This window comes from Carassius carassius, chromosome 49, assembly GCF_963082965.1.
Source record: "Carassius carassius chromosome 49, fCarCar2.1, whole genome shotgun sequence".
Taxonomy (NCBI): Eukaryota; Metazoa; Chordata; class Actinopteri; order Cypriniformes; family Cyprinidae; genus Carassius; species Carassius carassius.
In genome coordinates, this window is record NC_081803.1 from 133,958 (window position 1) to 157,101 (window position 23,144).

General features: G+C 39.2%; 2 protein-coding genes across 3 annotated transcripts in view; both read right to left on the reverse strand.

The window, feature by feature from the left end:
• Positions 1–11,191: 11,191 nt before the first annotated feature.
• Positions 11,192–15,936, reverse strand: nfil3 (nuclear factor, interleukin 3 regulated). Its single transcript, XM_059544553.1, has 2 exons — positions 15,766–15,936; positions 11,192–12,977 (listed from the first exon to the last, which is right to left on the reverse strand). Exon 2 carries the CDS (start codon positions 12,854–12,856, stop codon positions 11,462–11,464), a length of 1,395 nt encoding a protein of 464 aa, XP_059400536.1. The 5' UTR covers positions 12,857–12,977; positions 15,766–15,936; the 3' UTR covers positions 11,192–11,461.
• A 2,865-nt stretch (positions 15,937–18,801) lies between these two features.
• LOC132132867 (tyrosine-protein kinase transmembrane receptor ROR2-like) overlaps positions 18,802–23,144 on the reverse strand; it is a 79,951-nt gene continuing 75,608 nt past the window's right edge. For both annotated transcript variants that reach the window (XM_059545405.1, XM_059545404.1), the window contains exons 6-9: positions 21,840–22,142; positions 21,301–21,558; positions 20,990–21,195; positions 18,802–20,671 (exon numbers count right to left, since the gene is read on the reverse strand). In XM_059545405.1, the coding sequence (XP_059401388.1) occupies positions 19,244–20,671; positions 20,990–21,195; positions 21,301–21,558; positions 21,840–22,142 (2,195 nt within the window). In that variant the 3' untranslated portion in view covers positions 18,802–19,243. The remainder of the gene's footprint in view (positions 20,672–20,989; positions 21,196–21,300; positions 21,559–21,839; positions 22,143–23,144) is intronic.

Consider the following 23,144-nt stretch of genomic DNA (forward strand, 5'->3'; position numbering starts at 1 on the left):
TAGACATGGGACGGAGGGCTTTCCCCCTCTCCTGTCCTGGACTCTCTGTGAGTCCCTCGGGTGACTGTGCACTGTAAATCCTGGGCGTTGCGCGCACGGCGTTTTACATGGGGTTCCCGTAGCGTCTTAGCTAAGACGCAGTACGAGAGAACTCTCGTAAGAGATCAGGTGAGTCAGCCTTTTCGAGCTCCTTTTATAGGGTTGGGCCACACCCGTTTCGGCGGGAAGTGGCATGAAGGGCGCCAAGCGCCCTTATTGGTCTGATATTGCATCAGCCTGCGCTCGATAGGCTGTGCACTTGCCGCAGAGCAGCCAATGAACGAGCGAGCCATCTCGCCTATGGCTGTGTACTGCTGCAAATGCGCATTACAAAAATTCAAAATTAAGGATAATTTTTTGCTTCAGTATTTCGTGAAAAGAGACTTTTCCCCGTAGCGTCTTAGCTAAGACGCAGTACTCGTTCCCTCTTCTAGAGAGAACCGAGGTTACGTTAGTAACCGAGTACGTTTGCTCATTTATGTTTGTTTCATTTGTTCAGTTATCATTTTTTGCTGCATTTCCACTGCACATGCATGGGTTAACAGCTTCTAACTGCGACATTCGAAGCCATAATCAAACAGCATAAAACTGGTATTTATCATTATATCACACAGAAAAGGACGTAGGGAATGTTGTCTGTGCTGATTCATTTGTCATCATGGCTACTTTAAACAGCTCCATTAAGCCTTTAGCCCAAAAGAGCGCACATTTAGAAAGATTATGATAAATTCACATATGTTCACACCTCATTTCTTTACAGAGGATGATGCTATATTAATGTTCCACTGAATTATGCGATCTGAAGAGTTTTGAGCACTCTCTCTCGCCTCACTGCCATCACATTTAGCAGGGCAGAAATGCCATCAAATTGATAAAAAAAATTATCTTTTTTTTTATCTTTACTTTTTTTTTTGCTCAGTGTAATTCCAGGGTTTCGATCTCTCAACTGTTTATTGCTTCTGAAAGAAGGAAGTCACATACACCTGGGATGGCTTGAGGGTGAGTAAACAATGAGCAAATTTTCATTTTTGGGTGAACTATCCCTTTAAAGTTCACATTTACATCCAACTACAAAACACCTGAATTGCTTACGAGACATTGTTGTCGCTACATGATGTCATACTGCTCAAAAAACCTAAACAGTTTGTTAATTGAGACTGTTTAGGTTTTTTAGGGATTAAAAAGAAAAAGGAGTGAATGGATTTTTATAATTATAGGTTGGTTGTTCACACACTGCTAAGACACTTTTATATGAAAAACAGCATGTAATAGTGAATTTTGCATTTGATGTCCCCTGTAAGAGTTTGTGAGTTTTACACTGTACATACAGACAACCAGAATATATAAATATAATCAAGATCAATGATAAGACTGATTGAAGAATGATCATTTTATTGCAATCTTCCCATTTCATTAGCAATCAACATGAACTGACAATTAACAGAAATCACAACAATAAACAGGTTTGGAAAAACAAGAGGGTGATAGCAATTTTTGGGAATTTCTTTCCAAGTCCTGAAACTCTGTAGAGCTTTTGAAAAACATATGCTTTTTTTCTTCTTCTTCTTCTTCTTCTTCTTTTTTTTCGTAATTCCATTTGTTGACAAATTTAACTCAAGAATAAAAAAAAAAAAAGAATTTATACTTTTATAATCTTTGAATCCATGACTCTTTTCTTTGGAGATGTACTGTTTTGGCATGTTACTGCAAAAAGACAGGTTCCTTTCACTTGAATTTTAATCAAACCATCTTTTGACTCAACTGCACAAATCCTACTTACTGTAAACAATACAATATGCAAATGCAACCATAAGTAACAATAGATTTCTTTTTATTGCAATCCTCTCTTTCATTAGTCACCAATGGTTTTTAAACAATCAAATTTATATCTGTGGCTGCCAAACACCTTTTCAACGGTTTATTAAAATTCATGATAATCCTTGATGTTAGCGAAATACAGTATTAGATCAAATGCTGCTCTCCGTATTAGTGGACTAAACTCAATGACTTGAGCAACATTCAGCAACAAACAAAAACACTCATTATGAAGCAGAGATTTCACAAGAAATTCAGGGAAATCCTTGCATCACATCAGTCCTGACTTTGCCTTTATTCAGTGCATTTACAACACCACCACCACCGCCAAAAAAAAAAAAAACCTTACCAGAAACAGTGTCAACATGTTGGAGAAAAAAAAAGGAGGGCAAAGAGAGTGACGAAGGTTAGCTCAGGGTTGTTTTGAAATCAGCAGTAGAGGCTGGTGAGGGTTACACATTGCGTTCCAAGAAACCAGAGCAGCCTTCAAGTAAAAGCATCACATCCAAACATGTGCTGGAGTTCTTGGAAGGGCTACACAATCCCTGCAGCCCTTTAAATATAATCTTTAAAAATTTGTAGGACTAAGAAAATGCATGGACAAGTGGTCGGCAAATAACGTGACCATTCTGAGGATGGAACCTCACAGTTAATGTTTTACTTTGCCCTATTTTGGGGCCCATAATAATGGCCTAAATTCTGAAAAGGAACTAGTAACTTGGAGACATTGGCACAGTTCTTCTGGATTGAGTCTGTCTCAGTTCGTTCTGTTTCTTCATGTTATTCCAGACAGACTGATGATGATCAGATCAGATCTCTGTGTGGAGCTCTGGCTGCTGTCAGACTCCTTGTGCAATCAAAAATCACCCTAGATTATTACATTTAATGGCAAAAATAATGTTTGGAAGTGTAAACTGATATTTACTACTGACACACTACAGCTAAAGATAGAAATAACTAACTTAAAACAATTTTTTGTTGGTGAAAATACTAGTGGCCTAAGACTTTTGCACAGTACTGTATATAGATCAGTGGTGGGGCCATCTTTATTTTAAATGGTTATAACTCTTAAATGGAATGAGATCGTTTTACCAAACTTGGAACACATACAAATGAGCTCAATCTGAAACAAAAAAAGTATATGATTAATGTGAAAACAAAAATGAAAATGGTTCTAACTACACACCCATTTGTTTGATTGACTCGAAATTTGGCATGCAGTGTCTTTGTCCAAGATGCCACCTATACTTACGAGATCTTTGGTGTATCATGAAGAAAATGGCAGCTATCCGACAATGAATCGGATACTTTTGAGTGCCCTTTAGACAAGGTTAACGGAGGCCGATCAGAACAAAACTCGATGGGCCTTTTTGACTCATGGCCCTAGAGGTCTGTGAGAAATTTGAAAGAAATCGGCCACTGGGTGTTGGTGGTTTTAAGCCTCTTGTATCATGCAATGTCTCTCTCTCTCTCTCTCTCTCTCTCTCTCTCACACACACACACACACACACACCTCAAGAACCACTGCTGGCAATCAAACATTTCATTAAGCATTTGATACTATAAAAACTAGAAAACACAATACAATGCAAAAATACTTTTTCGAACTTGTCCTAGACAGTTCGTACGATTTTCATCAAAGTTGACACAGACCATCTTCAGATGCTCTTGGCAAAAAAAATTCAAAATCTTTTTGATAGACCCAATCAATCATTCTCGAATAACGCACAAATTAATTTGATGAAGAGTTTGCCAAAGTGGACACAAGACTTTATCTCTCCGCACATTATCGTATTCAGACCAAACTTGGAGTTTGTTATAGCAACCATGACCATAGGTTACCTGCAGAATTTCAACATAGTGCCACCTAGTGGTCAGGAGATATGAAAAATTGCTCTTTTTACTTATAAATTCTGCTCTGAAGGTACTCAGAAAGTTTTGGGGCAGCACCAACTTGAGGTAAATATATATTGCGCCACCAATTGTTCAAAAGTAGTAAATCATTAAATAATATTACTAGTGATTGTATTTATGATTTTTCAGCCTTTTTGGGTAAAATCATCTTAAAATGTCTATAATTACTGAAAGGTCTTAAAATGCTTGCAGCAATATTTCTTATATAAACTGCAATGTTTAGTTCAATGTCACTGAACTATATATAGTAATTTATTCTGCTTGTGTTTAAATAATGAGGCCTAATTTTTGCAAGCAAACCAGCAAATAATGATTTGATTGACAGATGTGCACGCATTCTTAATTAATTACTTTATGCATTGCCACACAAAAACTCCTAAAAGTAAAGATATGATTCAAGTACGTCTTTCAACACCATGAGAAAATAAAGCGTGAACAAGCACATACAAAACATCTACTGTAACACTCCACCCCATTTATCTGGGATCACTGCATTTCACACTATTTTAAAGGTGTGTCAGTGAAGTCATACATCTCACAAACAAAACAAAAACACACCTCTCGCATGTCTCTCCTGTTACAGAAGGCCTATATACTACCAGCCTTCTGTTCCTCCTTATTAAACACGTACACAATCATTCCCAGCACAGGACAGGAAGTATGAAGAACTATGAAAATAAACCAGTGAAGTGATTTTCCCACAGTGTGGCTGCCTTGTAACAATCTGGAAAAATAACATTGTCAGTTAATGTATTAGTTAGTTGATGCATTAACTAACATTAAATAATGGGACCTTATTGTAAAGTGTTACCTAAAATTTTGGAAAAAAGTAGGTGAATCAACATTCAAAACTTACAGCTACACTCAGAGACATCTCTTTCAGAGTCCCATTTTATCCTCCATGTGATTTCGTATTTGTTGTGATAATGTGAGGGCTGTGATAAACAGAGACGGCTAAATCTGAAACCTGTGTAATAGTCCTTAAAGAATCTGGGCCAGGCTAATCAAAGCATATTGAGGTACTGAGAAGTGGGTCAGTGGAAGAGGTCGACCGATGTTTCGGTTTTGCAGATTAATCAGCACCAATAGTTGATTCCTGGAACTATCATGTTTATGGATACCATAGGAATGAATGAGAACGCCATAAACTCAATCCCATCTGTCACAAAAGTTAGTGACTCTTATAAAACGGCATTTTTTTCTGTGTAAACTCTAAAAAGAATCCAAAACTATTGTTAAGTGTAAAACATGTTGAAGATTAGCTGATAGGCTGTCGATTTATTAAATGATGAGCTGTTTCCTCCAAAATGCTGTTTATTCAGCATAGTGAAGCCTCTAACCTCTAATGACTCCTCCATTGACATCCATTCAAAAAAAAAAAAGGCCTCTGGTCTCCTTTCCCACGTACTGCCAAAGCGGAAGCATTAGCATTGCTGCACAGAGCGGGACACTTTAGATGCAGATTTAAAACATTGACAAATAAACAGTTGTGTACACATTATACTGTAGTGCATGTTTTCATATCATTACTAAGTAATTGATTTGTTGACTAGATGCTGCATTAGAGGAGAAAAAACAGCAGTGTGTTTGCTATCAAAGCTGAGAGGACGCGAACATCAGCAGCACCTCCAGCGGTTAAAACAATGTGACCAAAACACATGCAAGTCCCACCCAACGTTTAATGTCACAGCAGCATCTTAGTGTTTCTTTGGTCTATACTAATGGACGTCAGTAGTCACCAACATTTTTGGTTTCCACTATTCTTCAAACTCATTTGTGTGCTATCTCAAACTCATGGTCTAAACAATATTAAAATCTCCACTGGCAGAAGCATTTCTATTGTCACAAGTTAACTTCCTGAAGAGTGTGAAGACTAAGGCTCTGTACAGCTTTCCAAGCACTTAACGTTTGTTATGACCTACAAAATATCAAGAGGAAGTCCCAAACCCTGGTCACCCTTGCCCTTCCCCACTGGCATATGTGTGCCGAAGGCATGTGGCCATGTGATTCATCAGTCCAGGGTGTGAATATCTCTTGCTTTTCTGACCCCACCACATGCAGAGTCATTGGAAAAGAGCTTCACGTGGTGAAGTGGCTGGCATGATTAAGGCTACGCTCCCATACTCTTAATCCCATAATCTATACTCTTAATTCAATACCAGCAACTGGAAATGTTGATTTATCAAACAACTCAAGACTTCATGTGGAATATCCTTTGCAGTCTTGTAATTTTCCAAACACTACCAATCAAGCACTTTTTTGGTAATCAGGATGTCAATTAAATAATTATCTTTGGAGTAACAAGCAAGCATTACACATTATCAACAGAGCGCTAAAAGGAACATGCTTTGACTTATTAAAGCAAATGGAAAACACTGCAGGTCTGAAACTGTAGAAATAGATATCCGCAAAGATGTTCACATCTTCAGATAACAGGTCAGTGAACAAACTGGTTCAAGGCCACAAAGCAGCACAAACAAGAAAGTGTCTGACGTCTTGGCCTCTGTTTTTCCAGGGTCTCTCAGCCTGCTGAATAACGCTCTGACTAGCTGGATGGGTGCCAAATCTCTGGTGACCTATTTTCATCCTGAAGACAGAAACCCTCTGACTTGAGTGATAACCTCACCACTGACATTATATACTGAAACACAGATACTTTCCAACTCAACCAGATCCTAGATCAACCTAGATCTAAAGGAACTGAAGAACATGCCACTGGTTTTCACCCAACAAACAATAGCCATAACAAAGCCGTCTGATATAAGCTGTCCTATATATTTCGAGCTACAGTGGCCCACACATAATTTGCCTAGATTTTTTGTATAAGCTTTTGTATGTGTGTGTGTATTGAAATATATATTTATATATATATATATATATATATATATAATTTTTTTTTTCAAATAAGTAACACCAGCTACTTTGTTTTCCTATTTATTGACTGAAATTAACTAAATAATGCAATTAGTTCCTTCCTGATGGAGAAACGCAATATTTACTCCACCTTGAAAATCTATGACAGTCACTTACGGGCACATCAGAAATTTTTACTCTTCTGCTCTGCTGCTGTTAGTGACTTAAGATACAAAGCTATTTTTGAAACTAAATAGCAACTCCAGGAAATGATGCACAGAAGTTTGGAAGAAAACGTGCCTTTGAATATTAATTTTATTGTGTTCTGTTTTCCTTTTCCTGGAAGTTGGAAATATTTGGCCTAGTTTGCTATTGTTGTGCTTCAAAACCTAGTGAGCTGCTTCATTGGTCTGTAACAATACACACATTTCTTGATATGATACACAAGATTTAGGATATGATTCAACAAAAAAGGGTGCAAAAAACGTTTTATTTTTGATTGATTTTACTGAATCAATTGAGACAAACTGAATGTATCCCAATAATTACAAATTGCCCAATAATTTACTCAAGCCATCCTAGGTGTACATGACTTTCTTCATTCAGACGAATACAAAGTAAATCATGGGGTATTTTCATTTTTGGGTGAACTATCCCTTTAATGTTTAAATGACTTGCTGTCTACATGGACAATTTGCTTCTATGCTTCTCAAAATTGAACATTTTGTTTTCATTCATAGCATTTACTCATTCATACCTTATGGACATACACACTCAACTGTCATGTCCAGCACACAAGTAAGTCAATCATTCTAGCAAGATCACAGCACTGTACTTGAACACTGTACACTGCATTTAAATACGCCTTTAGCTTCAATCCAGGGCCAAAGTAATCCAGAAGACAATTGATCTCTCAATGCTTCACTTTCAGAAGAATTCAGAAGCAATTATAAAAACATACATATACAGAGAGACACTTACCAGCGCCTAGGATGATGGCTAATTTAGTCTCAATGAGTCCCATCTTAGAACAGCTGGCTGTAAAATAGGTCCGAATGAGGAGAATCAGTAGACTATTTGTTTTCTAACAGATAAAACTCTCAGTCTGGTGAACTCTTTCAAAAGACCCTGAAAAATATGAATTCCTTCAGAAACGACTCACTGTCAAGCAAATAGAGATTAAAAAAAGAGAAATCTGGTTCATGTTGCATACAATATCTAACAACTAAGAAAAATACAAACTGTGTTCTAATTAAAATAAAATGTTTCTTATTTATAATTAATGCTTTATTGATAATTGGTTATTTGCTTGTAACACAACAACAACAACAGTGCATACTGATAAATAAACAAGTCGTTTAATTTGCTCAAGATAAAAAAAGCATTTTTCATGTGCATAAATGTAAAAATTTAATTTTAACAGACAGTTTATTTCACAGTCTGAAACCATGACAGCATGATTTTAAGGGCTTCAGAAAAGAACAATAAATAATATTCCACATTCAGTTTTATATAAAACAAACAAAACTACTTAAAGTTATTCTTAAGGCATCCATATTTTTTTCACTGTGCAATTACACTGAACATAAGACCTAAATAGTCACATAAAAGAAGAAGAAGAAAAAAAGGTGCCATGTGTGAAAACATATGGTGAGGAAATGCATTCTAAGAAAAGACCTGTTATAGCATCATGCACAGATTTCCTAAACCTTAATCTGTGTGTGAGAGGAGTAACGCATGAAAGAAGCCATCTGCTAACTGACAGCATAATGAAGAAATGTTAATTCACTTAAGAGATGCTCAAACACAAAGAGAAACTCCACTAAGTGAACAAAGATACATTTATAAAACCATGAATCACTTTAGGTTGTTGATCCCATACTAGACCTGATATCCAGTGTAGATTAGACCAGGAGGATCTCTGACAGGGATTTACACTGGAAGCGTGTGGCTTTATTATAATCATTCACATGGAACTGTGTGAATCAGCTACAGAGTGAGTGATCATATAAAGTCATGAGATGAAGCACATGTTCTACCTGCCCCTCTGATGTCACAGGCCAGAGCCATCTCCAGACCTCCTCCAAGAGCTGTCCCATGCATCAGTGACTGGAAGAGTCCCTAAAACATTTCATCAAAATATCCAAAACTGGATTAAATACATATACCCACATTTTTCAAGTTTGTAGTCAGCTTTTTGTTTGTTTTTAAACAGCTGAGGTGATCTCTAATGAGAAGGGCTACCATTGGCTAAAATAATGGACAAATAATAAGAAGCTAATAGGATGTAAAATACATTACCAGTTTGTTCATTTTCATCTCTGCTACTGGTTTTACATTTTACAATTACACAATGATGAAAAGCAAAATATGACTGTGTATGAAATTCTAATCATGGTGTTAATGTATAAATATCAGATATTAAATATTAATTTGTGTGTGTCAGCAAAGCATGCTGACATCCACTATCCAATTTTATATTTAAGTAAATATGAAATTGGATAGTATATGTCAGCATGCTTTGCATCAGACTGGACAATACATGTTGAAATGTTTTTAGTAAAGGGGAAGACCTGTTAGTGTTTAATGCTTGACATTTAAAAGCATTTCTGTTATGCTGACGTTTTTGTGGTTATCATTCTGCTGGAGAGTAGTGTTTCTGGTTTAGGCTGTTGGTGGCTATAAAGCAGATTAACATTTAACATGTGCTATCTGAATGGAAACATATTATTTAATGAATCAATTAAAAATGTGTTTATGGAAAAAATGTAGCTCCTTTGAAGTTGTTTCATGGTTGAACCATTTCATTAGTAGTCATAACTCAAAAAATGGATGCAAATTCACATCTTTACAGTTTTTTTTTTTTTGCATCAAAACATTTTTTTATTTTTAGAGCATACGGACAATTCTAAAGTATATCTAAACAACTCTTGTTAATTAAAAGAGATGTCACAAAACTTATGGACAGTTTAAAAAAAAAGTATTAGGTAATCAACTAATGTAGTAGTCAATAGGGTTTAACTATTACATTTTGACAATTGAAACAATACTCACCATTGTAACAAGATTTTTGCTGATGGCATTTTTAGATTGAGGGCAATTAATCCCCAAAACAACAGTCCCAAAAAACACAAGAACAGGTACACTACAATAAATAATTAACAAATTGCAGGAACACGTTATTTAAAAATCATAATCAGTGACAACTATAACAGACTGTGGAAGTGACAAGAAACTCTCGCTCTCTATAAAAAGTTAGGAACATTTATTAAAAAGTATGTTATGTCAGGGCAAGTGCTGTTGAAATCCTAAACTCAGGTATTTATGAAAGGCAAATGACTGACACTTTCTTGCATGACAGGGCACTGAAACTGTTAAATAACGGGGCGTTCTGAGAGAAGCAGCAGGGACACGTCCAAGAATCCGATAAACAAACTCTGTGATCGACTGAACGTCGGAGCCGCCATGCTTCAGCTTTCCTTGGCTTTCAACTCTGCGCGTGCGCGTTCTTCAGGTCACGTGATCGCGCTGTCTCCCGCGGCGGGATGAGAACAACTTCAGCATGCAGATCCTTAGGTAAAATATATATCGTCTACAATTTATATGCTTCATTCATTAAGACCTGTGCGCCATTTGCTGCTGACATTTAGCATTAATCATTTAGCAGGCGCTTTTATCCAAAACGACTTACAAGAGAGGAAAATCTAGCGTTTTGATTCATGATTCCTCAGGAACATTCATAGTTACCTACACAATGTTGGGAATAAAGTATGCAAAGTTTAAAGGTTTGCTCATTATGGAGAGGATAAAAAGGGAGCAAATACGTTTAACGAGGTTACACTGACCAGAGAATGTTATAGGTTAAATTAAAATTAAATTAAATTACATTTATGCATTTAGCAGACGCTTTTATCCAAAGCGACTTACAGTGCATTCAGGCTATCAATTTTTACCTATCATGTGTTCCCGGTTATAGGTTCACCTACAGCAAGGAAAATCATGGTTTGGATCAATGCAACCGAAAACATTTATGAAAAAATGCATTATAATATATGCATAATGTATAATAGTTCAAATGTATTCACTTAAAGCAGACAAAGACCACTTTATAAATCGTATAACCACATTATAAAGCCTTTTGGATGTTTCCAAGGCGGCTTTGTATTTGTAACTTTATAGTAAATTAAGTTATTGTGTAAATCTTAAACCTTCAAGACATAAGTCTTATAATATAACTATGAGAACTATAATCCTTTATGGCATAAGTATATACAATGTGTTCATTGTGTTTTGTAAATCACACTTTTAAAAGTTATAACCACAAATATGTATTTTTTTATTAAGATTATGGTTCTTATGAGGTGTTATGTGATCTTATTCAGTAAGTGTTTTTGCTCACTTACATAATGCATTACTGAGCAATCAGAATCATAAAGAATATATCTGTATATTGTATATATAGTTGGCAAAGTGTGACACGTTCAGGGAGTTTCCTCAGCAAATTTTTTCATAAATGTTTGAACAAAGCTGATATACTTTGCTAACCGAGTGAGAAAGAGGAAAATAAGTGTTCCAGTGCTTGCATTTATTGTAAACAAAAGGAAACATACAATGTACAATAAATTTTGAGAAGTTAACGTTAACAGTAGACCAATTTTTTGGGCTACAAATGGAGTCATCAAGAAGACACGCCAAACTACAACAGTAAGTGCACAAAATACCATTCTTCTCAATGAAGTGCAGCTCTTTGACACCACAAGAGCTGCACAGTGCAGTAGCGAACACAGTGGAAAACAGGCGTTGTGCAAATAGAGGGAATTTAGTTTCAGAAGCATCGTTTTCATAATGAATCAATTTCAGTAGTGCTTTTGGTTGACTCAATAACAGACCCCTGCTGTTTTGTAATCAGTCTTTTCAAGGAGGCCACTTCTGCCGACAGATCAGCAATGCCCTGTTTCAAGAACAAGTTCTCAGATTCGGAGCTTGCATTCGAGTCGTTTTTAAGGTCAGCGATGAGTTTGTTAGACATAGCGGTCGGTGAGTCTGGACAGTGCCGGTGATCCTCCTGGTGATCTTTGTGCCATTCCTTTGCCTTTTGACTCCAGTCCTGAACATCGATCATCTGGAAGGACATCGGGCTAAGAGATGACTGAATGTACTCGGGTGTAACGTATGGACTCATTTGGTAGCATCGACTCGCCGACATGTCAATGGGAAAGGAGGACTTGCCAGATGATTCATAATCGGGATCAATGGCCTCCACTTTGATCTGGATGGCCCGGGCTTTGATCCTCAACTTGTGGGGCAAAGCTGAGGCACTGGCATCTGGCACTTTGAGGGTTGACACGATCACACTCTGTGAATCGGCTCTGGGTGGAGCCGGACCCTTCGGGACCTGCTGTTCGTCCTCTCCATCTGAGGACTTGCTTACGGCCCCGTCATCACCGTCAGATGTTCGAGGCGAATTGCTGGATGATCTGGTGATTTGCAAGTACGGCGATGGCTGGGAGTAGCTCCCAGGGAAATGGCTACTAAGGTAGTTCCTGTAAAGTTCATATGGACTAACCCCGTCTTTGGCGTATCTGCCGGGTTCCAGGGGTTCTTGTTTGATGCTGTCAGGGGTTCGGGATATATTTATAAGTGGGCTCTCCTGGGCCACCATACTTGAGTCGGATCCATCGGACAAGGCGCTGTGAGGTGAGTGCTTGATGACTGATATGTGGCTGCTGGTTAAACGCGCTGGCTCGAGCTCACTTGGGTAGGAATCCTTGGTGGCACTGGGTGGGATAAAGTCCTGGTAAAGTGCAGCAGTTGAACTGGAAATCTTCTGAACCTCCTGAGCGTAAGCTGCTGAGCTCACTAAACCAAACCTGAGTTTAAGCGTCAGAAGCTCGGCTTTCAGTGATGCGTTCTCTTCCCCGAGGGCCATAAGCTTGTTCTCTAGAACCATATCATTGAGTCTGCGCTTTTCTCGTGAACGTTTGGCTGCTTCATTGTTCTTGCGCCTTCTTTCCCAATACAGGTTGTCTTTCTTCTCATCTGGTATGAACTCACGTTTTCTGCGATAGTTGGTAGACTTGGTCTTAAAGGGCATGGTGGACAGCTTGTGGTTAATCATGTCCCTGTCTGTTCCTTGCAAAGCCACTGCCAGCACTAAGGCATCATCTCCACCGTAGGGCCCAGTGCATGAGGGCTCCTTCTTAATGGCTTGCATATTACACAATGTGGTCATCATCAAGACTGCGTAAGCTCATTAGTTGACTCTGGTTTTAAGTTAACATCTCATTGTAGACCAAGTGCTATAGAAGTCATGCGTGTCCTTTTTGTGAAGTCCGTTCCAGAGAATATTAAGGATTCTGGTGAGATAAAAACAGAGACAGATTAGAGACCCCAATTAAAATAAGTGTGCCTATATTTTGATACTCTTTTTTTTGTTATGTTTATACTGTTATGGACATAAATAGAGAGCTGCTTTATCGCTCACAAACTACAGAAGACGTTTGCAAGTTTTGCTACCTACATTGGATTGTATGCAGTGCTGGGTGGATCACGTAATCAGATTCCAACCATTAAATACTTGTAATCAGAGTACAGTACATTTTAAAATGTTCATAATCATATAACAGTTACATTTTTATGGATTAATGATTACATATTATTCACACAAGGACAGTACATTCAGAATTTAATTATTCTCTTTCCTAACTAAAAATCCTACTATGTGTCATACCGCAAATGTGTAAATAAATTGGCAAACCATGATTCTGAATTTGAGGAAGATGCAAGCAATTAGAGACCATGTATGAAATAAATAATTATGCAAGTGACTAAACACTGGTGATAGCTGTGAAACAATGTCGTCATAATATACTGTGACGTTCAGTAACTTGATGCTGGAAGTCTGGACAGAAAAACTTTGGGTTTTCAATGTCATTGCTGTTTTCATGTTTATTAATGTTTGTTCATATAATGCAGGGATTCCCAAACCCATTTTTACCAGCCAAAATTTACTTTATTTTCTCTAAGTTAATAAATAATTTAACAGCATAGTTTTTTTATGTTCATTGGCATGCAAGTGTTCGTGTTTCAATTATTTTTCGTTCCATTTTTGTTATTTAATTCTTAACTTTTTATCAACTCACTAATGTAATGTTTAATGTGCTTATGGCGTTGATGTCAAAAATGTAATATATTTTCATATACTATCTCTTCCTTTTTTTTATATCTCTTAGTTTTTTTTTTTATATTGATATGGTATGTTTAATTGTTATCTTAAAAAGTAATCTAAAAAGTAGCCAGAATGGAGCACCTAAAATGAGTAACCTTGATTACATTACTAACTACAGTTTTCATCATGTAATCTGTAATAAGTAACGCACTACAATTGGTAAATCATCTACCCAGCTATATTGATGTAAATCTCCCTCTCATCCAGGGTCTTTTAGTTTCCCGTCTTATAAAGTATCCCATTGCTGTGTGAGAAACCGCTGCAAACGTGTCAGTGAACTGAATCGCCAATCTCAGATGTTTTTGAGACTTTACCGGTTTTACCGATTAGATCAGAGTGATTCATTCGCGGTCTCCGGATCTGCCATCTCTAGTTCTGATCATAAACAGCCGACAGAAAGCACACAGGACGTGATTTTCCTGAATATCATCATCAGGGAAAAATATTTGTTACCAAACAGAGAGATGTAACAGTGTGCACAGTGTTTCTATTTTTAAAAAGACGGACAGGAAATGTACAAAGTTTTACAAGATGCTGACGTCACGTAAGTCGAAACGTGACTATTACAACGTACAGTATCTTCAAATTATGCTCTGCCCCATTATGTCACGGGTTGCGTGCTCAATGTATTGCAACAGCTCACGCTTTTAATGCAAAGGAGCATTTATAATGTGGTCGTGATTACATAAAAAAACAAGAGGACCGGACTTGACCTTCAACGTGCAAATCAACCTCAACTAAAGCTTTCCGTAGTCACTTCGATCATAAGACTATTAACAGACGTTAAACACAGACAGGCTCCAGTACAGGCGCAGACTAGAGCGCAGGGAACAAAGGAATGCGCGCAGCCAGCATCATCACACGTGGCTGGACGGAGACTAATCAGTCAATAAAAGGGCGCTCGAAAACCAACATGAAAATGGCTTGTCATCTTTCAACTATAGTGGTTAATGGCATAACATTATTTCATAAAGTCGAACAGAGATTGCATTTTGAGTGAGCGTTGTGGTTGTTGGATTCAACCATGGCTGCGTTTCCAAGGAATAGCCTAACAAAAAGATGGTTATAATAAAGTTACACTACACTTAATTCTGGTTTAAAATGTGGTATAAAATAGTACCTCCAATGCAAAGACGTGCACTCATACAAAAACACATTTAATAGGCCTTTAATGCATTCACCCCATCCCGACACAGACACTCGGGACCTTAGCGATATATGAAATTATAGATAGTCAGAATAAAGAACATTTATCGCTGGGTATGAAACAACAGCTGGTGTCTGATGTCGTGCTGTTGCGGTGTTTTTTTGTCAGAAGTGTCGCCGCTTCCGTTATTGTTCAAGGACTGTAAGATAATCAATGTTACACAATAAATGCAAACAAGCGTTCGGAGAGTAATGGAATTTTCTGTACTATTTATTAACATTTAGCCTAGTATTAAAGCAAATGCATGTCACAAATTTCAGTACGAGTGTAAAACGTAAAATCCACAAATCTATGTAATATATTATTTCAATATTTAGCCTATATTAAATTGCATAAGGTCTAAATTTAACATGTAGCTATTGGACCGAGAGCCTGATACATGCAACCACATTAATAGTGGGTCACTGTGCCACCCCGTCTCCCAGTGCCCATATTATGTTGTCATTTTCAAAAAAGGTTATCATAATATGCGGTAGGCTACTGCATGATAATTTATAATCCATAAGCGTTCAGGTTAAACACAAAATATGTCTGCACTGATGTGATGTTGCGCGAAAAATAAATATGACGCACATATTGAAAACAGACCACGTTGAAAGTTGCCTTAACTGTATTAATCTGTTATACCGGCTGCCGGTTGAAACACCCCCAAAGAGCCCTAACGTTATCCGTTCATGTGTGCCTCATGGGAACAGAAGAAAGCAGTTACCTCTTAAGCAAAGGTCCAAATATATAGAGGTCCGGGATAAATAACGTGCATGAAAACATTCAAAGCGACCAGAATTGTTCTCAGCAGTAATAAAAACCCATCTGGAAATGATACATGTGTTTCTCCTGAGCGTTTTCCTGCCGGAGTGCCTGCTGTCTCATGGATCTGTGTTAGTAGGTCACTACAGAAGAGCATTGGCAGCGTCTATTGACTGGCACATCTCTCGACCAATCAAAACACAGCATCGTCCGATTTGAGCCAATGAAACGCGCCTCATTAATAGTAGTCTGTGTCACATAAGCAATAACGACTTTGTAAATATGGACAGTAAAATACATAGTGGGGAGTCCTATAGTTCAGTAGTTAGTTGAGGAAAACCTTGTCGGCTACCTTTAAAAAAAAAAAAAAAGTTTTTTTTTTTTATTATTTTAAAAATGCTGCCATTGGATTTTTCTAAATCTAGAAACTTTCAGAATATCTAGAAATTTCTACATGTCAAACATGACATTAATATATATTTAACCATGACTGTACAGTGTATTATAATTGATGTCGTATGTAGTAGTAGTAGTAGTCTTAATATAGAAATGAATAAACCCTAATTATATAGCGATTATTATAACTATTACCAGTCTAATTTGATTTGAATGACGTGCATGCACAAAAAATGCGTTACCAACAGCACATCTTCTGTTTGAGATAAATGAAGCCACCTGGTATTCAAAGAAATAGGGGAAAGTTTGCAGCAGAAAAGCTTACATAAATGCATTATTACCTCGTTTAAAGGACACGCGCACAGCAATATTAAGTCAGTTCAAATTTGTGATTCTCTCAGCATCAGCTCAATGATCGCCGTATGATTTTTCCCAAAACTAAAACTAGTCTGATAGATGTGTCTTATGAAATGTAATTTATGGCTGTCTAATGGTCATGATATAACAGGTGTGGATGTGATGTAACCTAAAACTACAGGAGTTGCACAACGTGGCGCTCAAGATGACCTACATTAAATAAGAAGTGTGCGAGGACGCCACCCTGTGGAAAAGAAACCGGGTTCAAGTGCACGATTTTCTATTAAAATACAGCCTACACTTAACATAAGCTTATACCAAGAAGCAAATACACCGACTTTTCGCTCATATCATTATATATGCATTTTGAAAGCTGCATGATGTTCACAGAGTCTAGAAAAAAGTTCAGCAAGGTTCAAAGCACAACATATACAAATAACTCACTTGTGCAGAAACAATACCTTTTATTTAAGAGGTATCACAACTAAAGATTCACAGTGCAATGTAAGTGATTTAGCAATTAAACAAATGCAATAAAAATGACAATCTTTTTGTGACAGCCAGTAACACCTCTGTATGATAATATTGACGCATGGTCTGTCTCGCGTGGCTTCCATCACAATGAAAAGCTCGCGGATGCAAACCTTGCGTTTCCACCTTTGTAGCGCAGTTTGTGTGGAAGCAGAACCGGCGGCGTGGTCGCTTGTTGTTGGCATGTTAGTTCTGCCGCGTCTGCTTGCATTTCGCCTTCATGCGCGGCTCCGATCGGTCCAGGCTGCCGCGCGCAATCCGGTGCCATTTCAGAGGACGACGCTCTGTAACAGCGAGGAACACGAGACCGGTTTACCAAAGTCTTTCTATAGTCCGGCAGCCCGTGCATCGTTTGAGCAGAGGCATTTCCATTCGCAAAACTTCTACTCCTCTGATAAGCTCCGCTGGCGCATGTGTTCAGAAGACTGTACCTGCCCATTGGATGATAACTGTCCAATAAATTGATGCGCGGGGGTTTCGTAGTATTAGAAGTGGCAACGTTTTTCAGCACAGGGTATGATACCAAATCGAAAACCGAGCTAAAATTATTTGTTTGAGGACACATTGATCCGCAGCAATCAGAAAATGGGCAATGAGGCAGACTGCGCAGTGGTAACACAGTTGTAGGAACGGGTAAACTGCGCAGATGACCGTCATTTGGCAGTCCGAGGGGGAACCCAAAAGCAGCATGCATGCATGGGCTATTTTGAGCAGTGCTGTGATGAACTGTAGAGAGCACAGCCTTTAATTTGTCATTCTCTCGTTGAAGCTCGACGGCGCGCGACTCCAGAAGATGCTCTTCCATCCTCTTGCGCTGGCGAGACCTCTTCGCAGCTTCGTTATTACGAGTCCGCTTGAGCCAGTAATTACCGTCTTTCTGCTCATCAGGCGTGAACTGTCTTTTCCGTCGCGTCCCGCTGATTGCACGCAGGCTTGGCACCGCGTGAAACTGGCATGCATTCCGTGCACTGCTGATGCAAACCAGCTCATCCTGCGTGGAGCAACAAGCACCTGATGACATCTCAGCAGGCAAGCGTGTGTTCTACTGCGAAGGTAACAGGTTCAGTGTGCAAGGGGAAATTATTTGCAGCTCGTCCACCAAAAAAAGTGGAGAATATATATGTTATTATTTTGGTCCCGCCTTTCTTGGGAGATAAGAACACCTACTTTACAGTCATTGGTTTACATGAACCAGCACACATCACTCACTCAGTTACTTAAACTTTCACAAAGCACATATAAAATACATGATTTATTATGCTAATTATAATATCAAAGCAAAATGCTTTTCCAATGTATATATTGTAGCTTTGACTCTCTAGATGTTGAGGAAACTCCACAAGTAATATCATATTATGTATTACTTTATTGGATTCTCGACGTGCCTGGATGAACAAAATATATGGCTAATGCTGGTTAATAGCATCTGTGTAGAAAGCAAGTTTCTAGTTGGTATGACTTTGAAGTAATACTAGAGGCAAAATGAGAACATTACAAACCAGTTACAAATCTTCAAGAGAAATGGCATAAATTACAAATCTTTACAATAGCAATTCAATGTTTTATAAAAGCAACTTATAAAAGATGTCTAGGGGTCAGCATCCACGCCTTTAACAGTCCAATAATCATGATCCATGATGAGATTTCATCATGCACATCAAAGCCCTCAAGCAAGAAATACATTTAATCCTGTGGAGCCTAAAGGCTCCGTTAATTAAGTAAAATAACCTGTTCTCAATGATACTGCCAACTGTGAAGTGGTTACATCAATGAATGGTACCCACCAAAATGCTTGAAATGATGTTTCATGTTGCACAGCAACAGTTAGAACATGCATTCTTCTGAATAGCTTTGCAACTTGATTAAAAAACAACCAAACAAACAAGATGTCCTCCATTGTATCATATCTGCCACTGACCCCAAAGCAGAAGGGCTGAAGGCTTGATTCTTCATCACGGACTACAAAAACCTTGTCTTATAAAAATATCTCCAACAATATGATGCGTTCATCCATCAGTGGCTGCGGATAAACCTTTAAAACCCATAAATAAGACTTCGTCCACGTGTCATTCACCGGTTTCCCTTCACTTTTTAAACCTGTACAACCGAGAAAAAAATTGGGAAAATATTTTTTCTCTTCAAACCAAAAAGATTGTCTACGCTTCCAAGTTGTTTCCATTGTCCTCTGTCCGGGGGCTGTCATTGTCCCCCAGAAGCTCTGTCTCTGGAACAGAAAGCTCTTCGTTGTGCAGGCCACATTGAGAGGCCCCATCAGAGAAATCCTTGTCTGTCGTCTTCAGGTCTTCATTCATAAGGGCCGCTTTCTCCGTGCCGGATCCGTTGGAGGGCGCTGTGGTCACATAGCCAGTGCTGGTGGAGCCGCTGCCGCTGTGGTGCGATCCAGCCTTGGCCACCATCTGTGGGTGCAGCTGCTGTGGAGGCATCTGCATGGGGATCTGCATGGAGTAGAAGTTCTGCATGTACGGATAAGCAGGCATTGGCTGGTAGCCATTGACTGGGATGTAGAGCTGGGGCGGCACCATTGGGCGCATCTGGCCCTTCATGGACACAAACTGAGGCTGGGGAAACGGGGAAGACTTTTTGGGACTGACGTAGCGAGCATTGCTGATGTTGCTGACGGGGCTCGTGCTGAGCGAGCTGGTTTGAGTGGTGTTGCTCGCTCCCGAGGTCTGCGCCGAGCTGTTGTAGTTGGATAAGCTCTCCCAGGAGCGCAACCGGGCATGAATGTCTTTGAATCGCGGCCTTCGTGCGGGGAACTCATTCCAGCACTCTAGCATCAGTGTGTAAACCCAGGCTGGACAGTCATCTGGGCAGGAAAGGACTTGTCTGTTGCGCACCATCTCAATCACATCCTGGTTAGAATAGCCACAGTACGGCTGGAGGCCATAGCTGAATATCTCCCAGAGCACCACGCCGTAGGCCCAGATGTCTGAGTCGGTGGAAAGCTTCCCGTACAGTATTGCTTCAGGGGACATCCAACGGATTGGTAAGGGACTGGTTCCCATCAGCTTGTAGTAGTCTGCGGAGTACACCTCTCTGAACAAGCCAAGGTCCAGGATCTTCACGTTGAGTTTATCGCAGACTAGGATGTTGCGAGCAGCCAGATCCTTGTGTACCACGTGGTGACTGGAAAGATACTCCATTCCGGCTGCTATCTGTGTGACGATGTGTAGGAAGTCTGCCTGCTCCAGAGTGGATTTGACGGTTTTGTCGTCATCAGAGCTGCCGACGTCCGAGTGAGGGGATCGCATGACCAGGAACTCGTGGAGGTCACCCTGGCCCGAGTAGCTGAAGATCATGCTCATGGGCTGTTCTTTCGTTATCACACCCAAAAGGCAGACGATGTTGGGGTGCTGAAGACGCGACCGGAGCGTGGCCTCGTGGCGGAATTCTTCCCGTAGAGGACCCTCGTCCTTGTCTTTGACCGTCTTTATAGCCACCACCTGGGTCTGTTCACCTGGAGCTGTACCATAGAGGTGACCTTTGTAGACCTTTCCGAAACGGTCCTCGCCAAGCTCTTCCATGAATCGAACAGCAGACAGGTTGAGTTCTCGTAGCTTCACCTAAAAGTTAAAGATAATAAGCCATCATCAAATCTGCTTGTGCTCAATTGAAGAGGCAAAATGTGCAGTTACACTGGATGTAATGACAAATCTTATTTGGCACTTGCACAATTATCATCATAATACATTCATCACAATACATTCAAAATCTTAATCTCTAAAAAATGCATCGGTCTTAGTATGGGGACCAAACTTTGCAAATGAGCCATGACTTAAAAAAATAAATAAATATTACATGCAGATTTTGAATGCAACTTCAGTTAGCTTTAAAACGATGTAAAGCTAAAGCTAAGTAAAGCTAAAACGATGGAGGTTTACCTGATGCTTGTGCTGGGTGAGTAGAGGCAGCTCCATGTCTTGACTCGGCGAGGCAGTGAGTTGACGGCGAGTAGGACTGTCAGCAGACTCCTTCTGTTTGTTGCGACACATGCAGATCAAGAAGAATAAGCAGGCAATGACAAGAGGGGTGGCTATACTGGGAATTAAGATGTACAGGATCTCCTTTTTCACTTTCTCTGGAGGCACTGGAAAAAAAAAGAATTTCTTTTTAGAACAACAGAGAATGTATTTGTATAAATTAGTTGAAATCAGAAATCAGTTATTGAGGGCTATATAGATAATCTACTCACTGCAGGGCTGAATGTCACAGGCGTCCACTCTCACATTAGGGTCTAACGTGAAACACCAGGGGCTCTCCATTTGCCCTCCGGGGTTCCTGCAGAAATTGTGTCCTCCTCTGAGCTCAGGATACTCGACAGGCGTCAGATGATGACTGTGTGGATACTGTGCGCTCCACGGCTGACACTGGTAGCCTGATTTGGTGACACTGACCGTGCCTTTGTAGTTGGCGCCACTTCCGTTGTAGCAGCTGTGATTTGGGGGTGAATCTTTAACAAGGATTGAAAATTAGTAGGTGTTTTGTCCTCAAAACATTAAGTACAAATCAGTGCAACTGAAATATTCTCTTGTGTGTCCGAGTTAAAGGACAATCATTTATAGTAATACAAGGTCAAGAAATTTGAGATGCACCACAAGAGGGCCCTCTCGCTTCAATTGCTGTTGCTCATTGAGGGTGCTTGGGAGCCAATTACAGTGGATTTCATGCTTATTAAAGCCTCCCTTGAGCCTTCCTTGGCTCTAAACCCCATGTTCTGTCTTGTTAACCTACACTGCGGTGGCAGGCCGATGCGGATGCAGCTGGCAGCGTCTGGCGAGCCGGGGTGGGGAAGCAGGTTGCATGCGGGCAGCTCCAGCTGCATGAGGATGAGAGGGTTGGAGCGTGCGATGGTGTACTCTGCATGGCACAAGTCGTTCTCCAAAGCCTCGCACTCATCACGGCAGAGCTGGCGCCGCCATGGACCTCTGGTGCCCTCCTCACACAATGGGAAGACGTAATAGCAGAAGGACGGGATGGCAAATTCAGAGCACTGGTCTGACAGATGGGTCGAGGTGCCGATCATCGTGAAGGCCGCTGGAGAACAACACAAGAATGATAATGTATGGTGCATCTATGATCGTTATATATTACCCTATTATTGAAAGGTTCTTTACTGGCATTGATGGCTCCATGAAGAACCTTCAGCATCCATGTGATGCAAGTGATTTACAGTGGAACAATGGTCCTCTAGATTATTTAAATGTTCTTTACACTAAGAAAAAAAGTATTCTTTTAAAACTGCTCAATGAAAGTTTCTTTGGGGAACCAAAAATTGTTCTTCTATGGCATCACTTTAAAAACCCCCACTTTGGAACCTTTATTTCTAAGAGCTGGTCTGAAATGATTATGATAATGATTATTATTACTATTACTATGTTTTTGAAAGAAATCTCTTCTACGAAACCAAGGCTACATTTTACATGATTAAAACTGTTGAATTTTCAGCATCTCTACTTGATCCTTCAGAAATCATTCTAATATGCCTAATATGTTTTACAAATATTTCTGATTATTATCTATGTTGAAAACCGTTGTGCTGCTTGCTAAAGAATAATACAGATTTTATTAAAAATGTTACAAAATATTTTGATTTTGAAAAAAATGCTGTTCTTTTGAATTTTCTTGAAAAAATGCATCTCAAAAATATTAAGCAGCAATTGTTTTCAACATTGATATTAAAAACCACTATTAATAATTGAACGCTAATAAATCAACTGATAATAACTGAGCGGCAAATCAGTATATTAGGATGATTTCTGAAGGAAATATATATTTTGTGTATCACACTTATTCCAAACTTTTGACCTACAAAACAATCAAGGCATTAAGAAAAAAAAAAAACTTATTTTGTGGAAAATACAGAGATCAATATTAGAGAACAGTAACCACTGTAGCACGAAGGAAGATTACAAATGATATTTTGGAGGGTTACAGCTGTCAGAAATGAGGAGGTAGTGATCAGGACTCTGGGCCGGCCATATCTTTCTTTCATTTCAATGTTCTTAGGAACCTTCAAGGAACTGCTTCACCTGTTCT

What these genes read in the sequence shown, in the direction of transcription:
- nfil3 (XM_059544553.1), bottom strand. Translation starts at nt 12,856, where the DNA reads ATGATGACCACATTGTGTAATATGCAAGCCATTAAGAAGGAGCCCTCA.